A 14,213-nucleotide genomic window follows, 5' to 3' on the forward strand; every position below is an offset into this window, starting at 1 on the left:
CTGTTAAATTTAAGGAATTTAGTACTGTTTAGCCAATATTTGTTTTCAGTAACTGATGATACACAGAAACTGCTGACAGACATAGAGCATCTACAGGATGTCTTCTCAGCTCTGCCTAAAGAGCCATCACTGCCATGAGCCATGTGGCCTCTTTTGAGTGGCCACGCTTTGTAAGCGACTGCCACAGTCTCTTATGCACAGGCAGGTTACATGCAATCTCCAGATCTCTGACTGTTTACATCCCCACTCTTAGGAGCATCCAATCTGTGATGCTCTCTGCCTCCTTGCTGATATAACCATAGCCCCATCTCCTACTTGACGCTTGCCTCCTCCCTCAGATCTTAACTGTTGATCCCAAAAGGCCAAAAATAAAAGTGAAACCTTTCCCCTTTCTATCCATCACAGACACCCCAGTGCTTAGAGCCTGATTCAGTGACTTCTGAAGCCATTACAGTATTAGCACCTAGTTCTTCATAGCCCTGGCATTTCAGCCCTAACAGCAGGGGTATCATAGAATTTATGACCTCAACTCCTGTAAGTGCCACCTATAAACTCATTCCCAGAAGAAGGGAGGGAGGGAGGGGAAGAAAAGGGCATGAAGGTGGTAAAGGCAGAAGGAGAGCTATTTTGAAAGAGGAAAAGCATTACCAAGGGGAAGGGACAAAAGATAATGAGTGAATATAGCCAAAATATTTCATTCACAAGTATGGAATACCATAATGAAACACATTATGACTAGTTAAAATATACTAACAAAAAGAAACATAGGTGGATGAGTTATAGAATAAAACTGCAGTGCCACAGCCAACATGTGATATATCCCATCAAGAATTTGAACCATCAACTAGGTTACTCTCAAGCTCAGCAAACGAACTGATACATAAATGAGGCTAAACAAGGACTAATGCAAAGCAGGCAGAAAAAAGTCCATGTCTGACTTAGGGCAGCCAACTGGATCCACGAAAAGACTTCATGTTAACTAGATACACAGAAGCAGAGAAACCTTAGTAGTCTTTTGGATTAGCAACAGGAATTTAAGCAATGCAATAGGCATGTTTTAATATTTGTATTAATCAACTCAGTACAGTAGATTTTTCTCAAACACTATGCTAAAAAGTGTTAACAAAAAAGGAAAAAAGCAGGCAGTGGTGGTGCATACCTTTAATCCTAGTACTTATGAAACAGAGGCAGGTGGGTTTCTGAGTTCAAAGCCAGCCTGGTCTACTCAATTGAGTTTCAGGACAGCCAGGGATACACAAAGAAACCATGTCTCAAAAAAGAAAAATCAAATCAGAACAAAACAGAAAAGTGGGGAGAGGGGAGGAACTAAGAGTCAGATGAGTTTGGGAAACACTGTGTTAAAAGAAGTTTAAATGTTTTTATGAGTATTACTTCTGAGCTTTTTTGGAGGATGGGGAGACAAAAAGAAAAAGCTGAGAATATTTATTGCTCAGTGGTAGAGCAATTGCCTTGCATATATGCAAGGCCTTAGGTTCAATTCCCAGGACGGAAACAGAAAACTTAAAGGAGTATTTGTATAGCAAGAAGATACATTTTCCAAGCTTCTCTGACCATAGGTTCCACCTCCCTGTCCTCTTTCACAAACACTATAGACAATCTGATATTGTGAGGGAAATACTTAGAATAATAGTATGCTGAAGAAGTCTATAAAATAGTTATTTCTGTATTTCATATTCAAGGACTAAATATAATTTACATAGTTTGTCCAGAAAGGAAAGGGAACATCAGATCATTGCCACATTAAATTTACAGATATTCTAAACCACAAACAAATTTCATCGGTGTTAAATAGGAAAACCAGGTGTGACCAAATGGAGGCAACAGAACCTGTGTGGAAGAACTATCTACAATGACTCTGTGGACAGGGACTACTAAAATCAAAGTAACGCTAGGACCTGACTGCCACTGTGTTTCTTTTCTGTTATCTGCCCAAGCCATTTATAGTTTGGTTTCCAGATCTATTTATTTGGTGGTATGCATTGCGGCTCTTTTTGCCTCTTCACACATATGCCACTTAAGGGACCATGTTCAGTTTGATTGGCTTAAAACCTTTCTTGGAGGCCACAGAATGGGAAGGGCAAACATTGAGGTCTATTATATCTGGCTCTGGCTTGAATCCTGTGCAGAGCAGGGAAGCCAGTGACATTCTATACTTAGAGGTCATCTGAAAGATCAAGAAGATTGGCAAGAGCAGGATGAACAACAAAGGAATGTTTTTAAAAAGAAAATCTGAATCAGGCATTAGCACTTCTAGACTGAAATAACTTCCATTAATTGATTTTTACCATTTAAGATAAAATAATTGTTCTTAGGCTTCCGGTTCTTAGGCTTTCAGAGTTAGAAGTGCAGAGAAAAATGGGTGATTCAACAGTGCTTTTGTTCTAAAATTAAATTAATATTCTATCATTCTGTCTTCTCTTGAGAACTGCAGCTTAGTCATCATAAAGCTTTCAGCCTTTAACTACTTTTTAAAAAGATTTGTTTGAATTATGTGCATATGTGTCTGTGTGTGCCCACACACGTGCAGGTACCTAAGGAATCAGGCATCATGGAGCTAGAGTCACACCCACTTTTGAATTTGAGCAACTTTTGTAGGCACTGGGAACTGAACTCTGGTTCTTTTTAAGAGCAACACACTCTTACCCACTAAGCCATCTCTCCAGCCTCAGCAGCTGCTTTCCACACCCAGGTGTAAGGGAGGTTTGTTGTTAACTCTCAAGTACTGGGGACTAAATTAGGACCGCATGCATACCTGGCAAACACTACCACCAACCAAGCCACTCTTCTTACAGGACAGGAGACAGGAGTGCTTTTATTCTTTCTCTTTATCTATTGGTTTTCAGAATGACAAATACATTTCATTTAAGTTCTTCCAAAAGTAATAAAAAATTCCATTTTTTCCCTTTTAAGTTTTAATGTAAGCCCATCAATTTAAACCTATTTAACATACTTCAAACCAATGCTGCTGCTATAATATGATGTTCAAAATGCTTGTCTTTCACAGTGGAGATTTACTCATGCTAATTCCTAGAAGTCCTTTTAATGGGAGGCCAGCAACCTTAGACAAATACCTCTACTGATATGACAAAATCTCGCAGACTCAATGTATATCTTCACTGACCCTGACTCAGAATCTGCTGTTTCTCCAACCAATCTTGACTCTATGTAGTTTTTAAATCCTTTTTCTCAATATTCAGAGTCCCCTACTTTATTTCTCTTGGCACACCATGAGTAATTACCACTGACCTATTCTTTTTCCCCCATGAGATGTGACTCTGTGGGTTTACCTACTTGCTCAATGAGTATTCACTGAGAACTTGCTGGCTACACAGCAGTGTTGCTGGGAGTAATGTTGAAAACAGGTGATTACGTCTATGTCTACATCCTTACCTTTAAGATCTCAATGGGGAAACAAATCAGACATACACATAAAAAGGAGGAACCATAGCTTCTGTAAGAATGAAAAAACAGCATGGGAATTTGTGTTGAGCACAGGACAAGGGAATGTTTTATAAAAATATACATATTGAGCAGAACGGACAAAGAAAGATTAGAAAGCTGCAACAGAGGGAAAGGCAAAAACAAAAGTTACAAATAAGAAAGCAAGCTCACGCACAACAGACAGCTGGGGTGAGCTGGGAACAACAAGGAGTAAGGAATGTGCTCAAGAGGCAGCGGCAGGTGGGTCTCTCACAAGCTTAGGACCGGCTTGGCCCACTTTATGTAGGAAGTTCCAGGCCAGCCAGAACTCCATGAGATCCTGTCTGAAGAAAAAGAGGGAACACAAAGAAGCAGTAAAGGATGGGGCTTGGAGAGACAGCTCACGCTGCTCTTCCAGAGGACCTGAGCTCTAGTCCCAGCACCCATGCTGGGCAGCCCACAGCCCCCTGCAACCCAGCTCCAAAGAGCCTAGGTTTTCAGGCCTCCATGGGCTCTGCACAAGGGTGGAAACAGACACATGGATGCAATTCTTTAAAAAGAGAATGTGTGCTTCAGGCCTTCTGAATGCCAGTCCCCATTAAATGTTACTTGACTAAAGGACCTGTCATAATGTCAAGTGGCCTTTCCTTTCTAATACAGCTTGAAACTACTCTTGACCACTTCTACCAAAGTTATTCAGTAGTACTGTGTAAAGTAGTACACATCATACTGTTGTTTAACATTTTTTTAAAAATCTATAGTTTCTCATAGTATAAGCTTGAACAGGTAATAAGTGCTTTCTAACATACCTGTATATCAATAGCCTACAAATTAGATAAAGTTTGTAAACACAATAAATGCCCAAAGCATTTAAATGACAAGCTTTTTTATTTCTAAGATGGCAGAAAAGATTTCAAGAAGCCTGCAGAAATCTAATATTGCAGAAATATTGTACTAATAATTATCCTAAATCTCCTTCAGACATAGGTGGGAGATGATTACCAAAGACTCTAGAAAGAGCTGCAAGCTGCATTCTGTAATCAGCACCCTGTAGACCTGCACATGCATCATGCAGACACGATGAAGGCATTGTTCAACGGAGCTTGCCTAAGCCATTTCCTAAAACTGATCACCACATTCTTTTATCAATTAATGCCTAAAATTCTATTTAAAAACTCTCTACAAATAAATAGGAATTTCTCCAAGCAAATACAAGATGGGTTCCTTGCGTATGGGACTCCACTCACTTGAGCCTGAGTATGCTAGGGCAGCAGAGACCTGCCCAGTGCTGCTCTTCTCACTGTGAGCACAGTTTGTGTGCTTGTACCAAGGACAATCAACACTTCACATCACAAGTGTACATGTAGGTTGACTGTACCCAAATTCAAGTACCAAAACAAAACTAAGCTAACAGAAATAAAAGATTAGCAGTCGAAGGGCAATGCGAGTTTATACAGAGCTATGCACACAAATGAGTCAGCACCACTGCCAAGTCCACTGCTCTACAAACACCAGTCTAAAGACTGGGAGATCTCTAGATCACACCATGCTCAGAAAACAGGAGAAACCTGCCACACGGAGCTAAGCCTAAAGTATAAAGCCTAAATTTACACTAAAGTATAACTGCCCTCTTTTGGTTTGTACTAGAAGTGGTTTAATCTCGAGTTAGCAATAAGAGTTCATAATCAGAGAGCAGACAGTGAAACAGTTAAAGCCAAGAAACTTCAGATAATAATTTTAAAGAGCAATTGATTATGTAGCTAGAGAATTTCTAGCTTCAGGGACCGTAGCACAGGCAGCCTTTACTTGCATTGAGCTAAAGAGATAAATCATAACTGATCAACAGCAAGCATGGTTCTCCTTGTTCTCTTCCGTCATTTCCCAGTTTCTCTGGACTGCAGATAGCCATGTGCATGATCCATTCATGCGGCCGGTGATACATAGAGAAATGTAAGCTCTGAGCACTTACTGAAAAATTGAATTTTCTGTACAAAAAGGAGCACGGGAGAGCATTTCACCCCACATCTTGTTCATGAAGTACTGGTATGAGAAAAGTGACACGTAGGTTTGCAGCCATCGCCCGTGAGCAGAGTATGCTAACACTATAACAGCCATTGCCCTCTGACTGTGAACAGAGTATGCTACACTGTAACAGCCATCACCCTCTGACCGTGAGCAGAGTATGCCAACACTGTTAACAGCCATCACCCTCTGACCGTGAGCAGAGTATGCTAACACTGTAACAGTCATCGCCCTCTGACCTGAGCAGAGTATGCTAACACTGTAACAGCTTGTTAGAGATAGGGAAAAAAGGACAGCAAGGACCTTAAACCACAATACTTATTTTTAGGATAAAACATTTGACAACCATTGCATTCTTTTTATAACTTTTTAGTTAGGTACAAAATAAGTTTCACTATGTCTGTTTTATACGTTTGTAAGAGCACAAGTATATCAACTGCTTCACTTAGAGCATATTTGCCCATTACTCACCCTATGGCCCTCTAGCTGATTTCCCTTCTGCTCTTAGAACTGAATTCCATTATAACATTAAGTCAACCACTAAATCTCAGTGTGCCTTACTATTGACAATAAACACCATTCCATGCTGTAAGTTCACCTTAGCTGGGTGTGATGTCACTGCAGCCAATACTTCCTGACATAATAGCTCCCTATGACTTTATAACATTTTATAATTTATAAATTAAAAAAAGCAAAAAGTGGGTAACTTTAAAATTTTTTGCTTGCCAGGTCCTTAAATAGCTTTTACAAAAGTAGAATGTTTTATAGCACTAAGGGATGCTAGGGCTTATACAGATGACTGACAGGAAGAAGGATCATACGCATACCTTTCCGTGTGTTCTCTGTCACATCTACCCCAAACTGGATAATGTCACCAGAAAGAATTTCGCATGGTGGACTTTCTTCAGAGCCTCGACTCAATCTCTGGCTATTTATAAAGGTACCATTACTACTTTTAGTGTCTTGGAGGTAAAACTGAAAAGAAAATGAAAAGAAAATGATTAGAAGTAATAATTTCAAAACTTTTAAAAAAGTACTGTCCGTCACTTTGCAAACTACTTCAAGTAGACTTTCTCCTTATCAACTGAAACCACTCATTTCAGTTAATATTCAATATATGTGAAAATAAAAACAACAGGGTAGCTTAAAATAGAACTGAACATATGGTAAAACTCATAAAACAGATTGTGTTATGTCCTCAAAGTATTAAACATGGAGTAAAACCCAACAGTTCCAAAATTCCTTGGTATTTACCCAGAATAATGGAAAACATAAGTCCTCACAAAACATTCATAATAGCATAAAAATAAAAAACAGAAACTATTGAAAATGCGTATCAGCTGGCTACATAAATGCAGCACATCACACCAGGTTACTACTTGGCAAGACAGAAGAAGTAAGAACTGACACATGTCTGCCTTCATAGGATGAGCCTATAGAGCATCATGCAAAGAAGACAGTTGGGAATGACAGTGATAGCACACACTGTAACCAGCACTCAGGGGGCTTAGGCAGGAGGATCATGAGATCAAGGACAAAAAGACCCTGTCTCAGAAAAAAAGGAAAAAGACCAGTGAGGATTGGTGGCACTTGGGACAGAGTGCTTATACATACACAAGGTCCTGGACTCAATGCCCAGCAGGACAGTACAGGAGGTTGCAAGGAAAAACCAGCTACAAAGATCACCACAAGTCTCCAAAGACCACATATTCTATCAGTTCCTTTACCCGAAACATACCATATATAGTACAACACATAAAAACAAATGATTAAAGGAACTAATGTAGCAGAGTGACTGATTGATAGTTTCTTTTAGAAATAGTGAAAAGAATATGGTTGTACAACACCATGAATGCACTAAAAGCTACTAAGCTAACCTTGAGTAAATTTTAATTCTGAAATAGTAGCCCATTATCTGTAATCTAGCACTCAGGAGTCTAAATGTGATACCAGCCTGAACGACATGATAGCCCAATGCCAGTCTAAGTAATAATGAAAGGTAACCACAAGAGTAAGAGGAAAAAGTCTACAAGGCAGATACTAAAAGATTCATATATAAATAAGAAATGTGATAGTTAAAAAAGTCATCTTTCCAAATATCACAAACAAGGACTCAATATGACCAACAGAATATAACTTTCATGTTTCATAATCCTTCATTCATCATTCAAGCACTCTTCCAAAATTAATCACATCAATAATTTGCGAAAAATGAAATTTCGTTTCTTTTACTCCCAGGTAACAGTTTAAAGGCTACTATGTATCTATTAATGATTTATTCTGTCTAAAATTTCAACACAAAACAACTGTTGACTTTGTCTAGCAATCCATACCCTTAATTACAGATCATTAATTAAATCCTGTTGATATTTTACAAATCTATCTGAAATTTACATCCCTAACACCAGGAAGACAAGAACAGGCGACTCTATCAGGAAATAACAGTTATTCAAAGCCTTTTTTAGCATTAAAAGTTACTGTATAAAGAAATAGAGGGGGTCCTCAGCTCTGAAAAAAAGAAAAAAAGAAAAGAAAGAAAAAGAAATGGAGGGGATACTTTTAATATACCATTAGGAAATGTGGCAACAAATGGATTCTGGTTTAAGTTTTTTAAAATTTATGCCTAGAAAAGATATACAAAGCTAATACAAAATTTATAATCACTTCAAACTTCAAATAATGACCTGTCGCCAGGTAAGGATGCCCACAGAGGTTGGAGAGGCTATCCAATCCCTGGAACTAAGGATGCCTGTTTAAACTACCATGTGAATGCTGAGAATGAGTTCCGAGTCCTTTGCAAACGGAACATGTGCTCTGAACCACTGAACCATTGCTCTAGCCCTATTGTTGTTTTAATGTGAAAAGTAAAAAATAAAAGTTCATGGAACAAGGTTCAGTTCTATTTATTAAAGTTTTGTTGAAAAGCAAATAAATATATATATATATATATGTATATATATAAAATGGACCAATATCTTATTTGTAGATTCTACATATAATTAAAAATAACAGCCTTTCAATTAAAAAATAGTAAATCAGTATTATTGCATGTTCTTTTCAAAACAGACCATGTTATCACTTAGCTGGAACATGTTATTTATTAATTGCTCATTTTTTGTTTGTTTTTAATCTAATGGCTTCCAAAATAAAATATAAAGTGCCTTCTACTATAGCCTAGAGAGGCAGTCCTGGGTGATATTGTTTCTCTCTCACGTCTTTCCATGGCACATTAATGTCCACTCATAGCTCTGAATCTGTACTTGTACACAGACTGAATTTCCTAGAAGCAATATCTGTAATAATACACTGCTTTTCAATGTTGAATACAACTTTTCAATGTTGAAAGACTTTGAAAATTATCCAAATACCAAAAAGATCTGAAGCTCCCAACAAAACACAAGCATGGTGTGTGTGTGTGTGTGTGTGTGTGTGTGTGTGTGTGTGTGTGTGTTAGAGAGAGAGAGAGAGAGAGAGATCACATATATAACAGATAACCACAAATTCTAACTCCACATTGAACAACACAAGGTCTCACATACCCCAGGTTGGCCTCAAACTTGCTACCAGCAGAGGGTGAGGAGTTTGAACTTCTGACATGTACCACCACTCCCATGTGCTTATATAATGCTGGGATCGAGTGTGGCAAGCACTTCACAAACAGCGACAGACCTGGCACCATATGGGGGCAGTTTTCTAAGTGTGATTACAAAATGAATTCTGTATAGACATTTTAAATCTACCTCAACCATCAAGCAAAACCAAACAGAATGACTAAGACAAAAAGTCAAAATCCAAAACCCTACAGACAGCATTTATAGTACAAGTAGGTAGCAAGATACTCACATGGACCTCGAAACAAAAACAGAGGAAACCGCTGCCCAACAATATACAGGGGGCTTGACCAGACCTGAGAATCACACAATAACTACTCGGGGACAGCTCAGAGGACAGCAAAAGAAGCTGAAAATCCTAGCTAACTCAATCAGATAACCACATAGGCTTGGTTCCCAGTTGAACCCAGAGCCTTTCTCAGTGAAAAACTAGGCTCTTATCCTCAGGTAAACAAGCTCCCCTATGGAAATTCTTGAAACAAACCAGCCAACCAAAGCTGCCTTCCACAACATGGCTCCTCATAATGGAAAGAAAGCTGCTGGCTATGGAGTCAGAAGTGACAACAGGTATGGCAAAAGAAAAGACCCATTAAACAAGTAGAGGAGGAAAAATAAACTTATGGATTTTTAGACCATTTCACAAAAACAACACAAGAGGGTGCTCTGTGAACTTGAAAACAAACTAAGAGACTTTAGTAACAATAATTGAAGACACAAGATAGGGCCGGGATGGAGAGACCTCCAGAAAAGTTAGGAAGAGGCAAAAAATAAATAGGAAAGATTCTACAAGGAATGTTGGTGTCATTAAGTACAATAAACTGTGCCTAAGGAGAAACGAGAAGCAATGTTTATAGAACTACAGAGAAATGAACAAAGACCAGCAGCAGACCACCAGGGTAGCAGCTACCAGCGTCCACCCACACAGACACACTTTAAAAGGAAAGAAATCAGAACACCGCTAAAATCAACCCTGCTAGAACTCAAGGAAATATGCAGACACTTAGAGCAGTACATAAACACAGATCCAAGGACAAGGTTAAAACAGCAAAGTCTCAGGCCTTTATGTATGTGTGTGTGTGTGTATGTGTGTGTGTGTGTGTGTGTGTGTGTGTGTGTGTGTGTGTGTATGTGTGTGCGCGCGCGCATGCATGCATTCGTGGGTGTGTGCACATGTATATCTGTGGGGGGGGGAGTGAAAGTAGGGGAAGTAACTAGAGGGTAAGAAAGAGGTCTAAACAGAGAACAAGAAGAAATAATAGAAAGAAAAATACTCTATGTTCCCTTTCATGCAGAACCTAGGTTTTATTATACAGAGGGAGGAAGGAGGGATAGATAAATAAATAAAGGGCATTTTAAAACAGTAAGAAAAATTGTGGTATCACTCACCCTTGGCCTGCCTACCCTCCAGAACAGTAGAAATCTGGACAGTACTAAAATGCATCCCCACAATGGAACCTTGCTTGGTACCTGGCTCCAGAAGGAGCAGACCAGACCGTAATCACAGATTACTGTGTATTTTAACCTCTCCAAAAGTGACATGAAGGACAAATGCAGAACTCACCCAAGAGTAACTGATACTGCTTTAAAAGTATAATTTACCTATCATAAGCAGTGCCACATAAGAAAATTAATCAATGTTACATGCCACCTTAGAAGATATGAGTCAACCAGTATCATGCAGTAGTAGAATGGAGCACCTCAGTCATCTCAGTTTATGCAGAAAAGGGCATTTGACAGAGCACAGCATTCCCCTCTTGTATGCACTCAGGAGGGTGGAGTTGGCAGGCAGCTTCCTAACATGAAAGCTCAGCGCCAAACTTTCATACGCAGAAGAGTAGCAACCTAACTTCAGAGTCAAACAGCAGATTACAAGGCATTTGTGTATGACACGGTGAATGAAGAGAGCCAGGAAAATAAAAACAAACACTACCACAGTGGAGAAGAGAAGGCACTGGAGATCATGAAGAGGGAGAGACGACTGAGAGGAGCAGAGAAACAGAAATGACAAGGGGTGGCGTGGGGGAGGGACTGATAATCCTCCCTGAAGAACAGACCTACAGCTCTCACAAACCCCATTCACAGGGTTTGGATCACTACAGGGTTGCCCAATTGTATCCCTGGCTGTCTCCAGGGCTGTTTGGCCTGTGTCACCTTGAAAGAACCCATTATCTAAAGCTGAGTTACCCTGGACGGCCTGAGAACAAGTCCACAGAGCAAGGCTGAAGTCAGCCTCACAGCCCCAGGGTAAGACAAACAGCAGTGGCAGTCATGGAGGCTGGGCCTGCACACACACAAAGTTCAGGCAACAGGAGGCTCCACTCAGGCAGTGATCATACTGGGTGAAGTGATCTGTCAGATGCCTAGAGACTGACCTGAATCATCTCTCATGCCTCCAATCTCTGCCTGGAGCCAGGGGACCCAAACCTCTGGTACCATCCATCTGCCAGGAGGCTCACTGCTATAGAGCACACCTTTTTCTTTTTAATTGGATATTTATTATTTATATTTCAAATCCCTTTCCCAGTTTCTAGGTCATAAGCCCCCTATCCTATACCTCTCCCCTTCTTCTATGAAGGTGTTCCCCCTCCCCAACCATCCCCCCTTCCAACCTCCCCCTTGGCATTCCCCTACACTGGGGGGGTCCAGCCATGGCAGGACCAAGGGCTTCCCCTCCCATTGGTGCCCAGCAAGGCCATCCTCTGCTACATATGCAGCTGGAGCCAGGGGTCTGTTCATGTGTACTCTTTGGGTAGTGGTTTAGTCCCTGGGAGATCTGGTTGGTTGGCATTGTTGTTCTTATGGGGTCGCAAGCCCCTTCAGCTCCTTCAATCTTTTCGCTTAATTCCTCCAACAGGGACCCCGTTCTCAGTTCAGTGGTTTGCTGCTAGCGTTCGCCTCTGTATTTGACATGTAGAGCACACCTTCTTAAACTGTGAGTTGTGATCCCCATGGCAACAGTAAAGGCTTTCTGAAAATGCAACAACCAAACTATGAATATGGAGTGTTTCTGGCAGCACTTGCTCCCACAGCACATGACATCACGGCTGCCTTGGATCTCTGCACTGACATGCCAGCACACCATGCAAGCTATTACACTGCCAGAGACCCTTGGCTTGCATTCAAGCCCCACGTGGGAGCTGCACATACAAATAGCTCTCTCAGGGAAACACAGCGTTTAATTACGGAAAACAGAGACTTTTAAGTATTTTATTACTGCCATTTCGTAGCATGGATGCATCAAATTTGTATATCTCTGGATTATATTACGTTAGAAAGTTTGATTTTAAAAACTTTTGCTTGTATTGCTGATTTCAACTTCACAAAAATGTTATTTTGACTTCGGATTAGGACAAAACTTTCTTGATGATTTCTGAAATAAGCTTAAACATATTTCTGCCATTTTGTCCTATATATTTATATAAGTGGTATTCTATTGATGATTATAAAATCAAAATATTGACCCATTCGGTAAAACCTTGAAGATTTTTTAAGTCTTACATTATCAAATATTCAAACATAATATATAAAAATAAACCATAGCCATGCTGTTATGCAATTCTGCTTTTATCCAGTAAATATCAAAATTATATATATAAATCACACTTATTTTAAGTTAATCTTATTATTTATTTTAAGTAAATATTTGATTTACATATTGATTTTAGATGTTTACATACCCATGCTCACATACAAATTTCTCAAGTGACAAAGAATCAGGTGTGGAAAAACTGTAGGAAGCAGACACTAAACACTCTAAAACTCGAGTGGACTACTGTCTATCCACAGGTTCGTTCATCTGTCAAAAAGAACTTAGGCTTAGCAGATTTAATTGTTGTGTTGTTGAGATGACCTCACCACATAGCTCCAGCTGGCCTCAAGGTCACTGAGATACCTGCCTCTGCCTCTCTGCCTCTGCCTCTGCCTCTGCCTCTGCCTCTGCCTCAGTGCCTCTCTGCCTCTGCCCCTCTGCCCCTCTGCCTCTGCCCCTCTGCCTCTCTGCCTCTCTGCCTCTGCCCCTCTGCCCCTCTGCCCCTCTGCCTCTGCCCCTCTGCCTCTGCCCCTCTGCCCCTCTGCCTCTCTGCCCCTCTGCCCCTCTGCCTCTGCCCCTCTGCCTCTCTGCCCCTCTGCCCCTCTGCCCCTCTGCCTTTGCCCCTCTGCCTCTGCCCCTCTGCCCCTCTGCCCCTCTGCCTCTGCCCCTCTGCCCCTCTGCCCCTCTGCCTCTCTGCCCCTCTGCCTCTGCCCCTCTGCCCCTCTGCCCCTCTGCCCCTCTGCCTCTGCCCCTCTGCCTCTGCCCCTCTGCCCCTCTGCCCCTCTGCCCCTCTGCCTCTGCCCCTCTGCCTCTGCCCCTCTGCCCCTCTGCCCCTCTGCCCCTCTGCCCCTCTGCCTTTGCCCCTCTGCCTCTCTGCCCCTCTGCCCCTCTGCCCCTCTGCCCCTCTGCCTTTGCCCCTCTGCCCCTCTGCCCCTCTGCCTCTGCCCCTCTGCCTCTGCCCCTCTGCCCCTCTGCCCCTCTGCCCCTCTGCCTCTCTGCCCCTCTGCCCCTCTGCCCCTCTGCCCCTCTGCCCCTCTGCCTTTGCCCCTCTGCCTCTCTGCCCCTCTGCCCCTCTGCCCCTCTGCCCCTCTGCCCCTCTGCCCCTCTGCCTTTGCCCCTCTGCCCCTCTGCCCCTCTGCCTCTGCCCCTCTGCCTCTCCCCCTCTGCCCCTCTGCCCCTCTGCCCCTCTGCCCCTCTGCCTCTCTGCCCCTCTGCCCCTCTGCCCCTCTGCCTCTCTGCCCCTCTGCCTCTCTGCCCCTCTGCCTCTGCCCCTCTGCCTTTGCCCCTCTGCCTCTGCCCCTCTGCCTCTGCCCCTCTGCCCCTCTGCCCCTCTGCCTTTGCCCCTCTGCCCCTCTGCCCCTCTGCCCCTCTGCCCCTCTGCCTTTGCCCCTCTGCCTCTTTGCCCCTCTGCCCCTCTGCCCCTCTGCCTTTGCCCCTCTGCCCCTCTGCCCCTCTGCCCCTCTGCCCCTCTGCCTCTGCCCCTCTGCCTCTGCCCCTCTGCCCCTCTGCCCCTCTGCCCCTCTGCCCCTCTGCCTTTGCCCCTCTGCCTCTCTGCCCCTCTGCCCCTCTGCCCCTCTGCCCCTCTGCCCCTCTGCCTTTGCCCCTCTGCC

General features: G+C 42.5%; 1 protein-coding gene across 50 annotated transcripts in view; it reads right to left on the reverse strand.

Annotated features, from left to right (window-relative positions):
- Nucleotides 1–14,213, reverse strand: part of Slmap (sarcolemma associated protein) — a 118,084-nt gene that overhangs the window by 60,558 nt on the left and 43,313 nt on the right. For all 50 annotated transcript variants that reach the window (XM_087587646.1, XM_087587648.1, XM_087587626.1 and 47 more), the window contains one exon: nucleotides 6,291–6,438. In XM_087587646.1, coding sequence (XP_087443772.1) covers nucleotides 6,291–6,438 — 148 coding nt within the window. The remainder of the gene's footprint in view (nucleotides 1–6,290; nucleotides 6,439–14,213) is intronic.

The sequence above is a fragment of the Rattus norvegicus genome, chromosome 16 (genome assembly GCF_021556685.1).
Source record: "Rattus norvegicus strain SHRSP/BbbUtx chromosome 16, alternate assembly SHRSP_T2T, whole genome shotgun sequence".
In the NCBI taxonomy this organism is placed as follows: domain Eukaryota; kingdom Metazoa; phylum Chordata; class Mammalia; order Rodentia; family Muridae; genus Rattus; species Rattus norvegicus.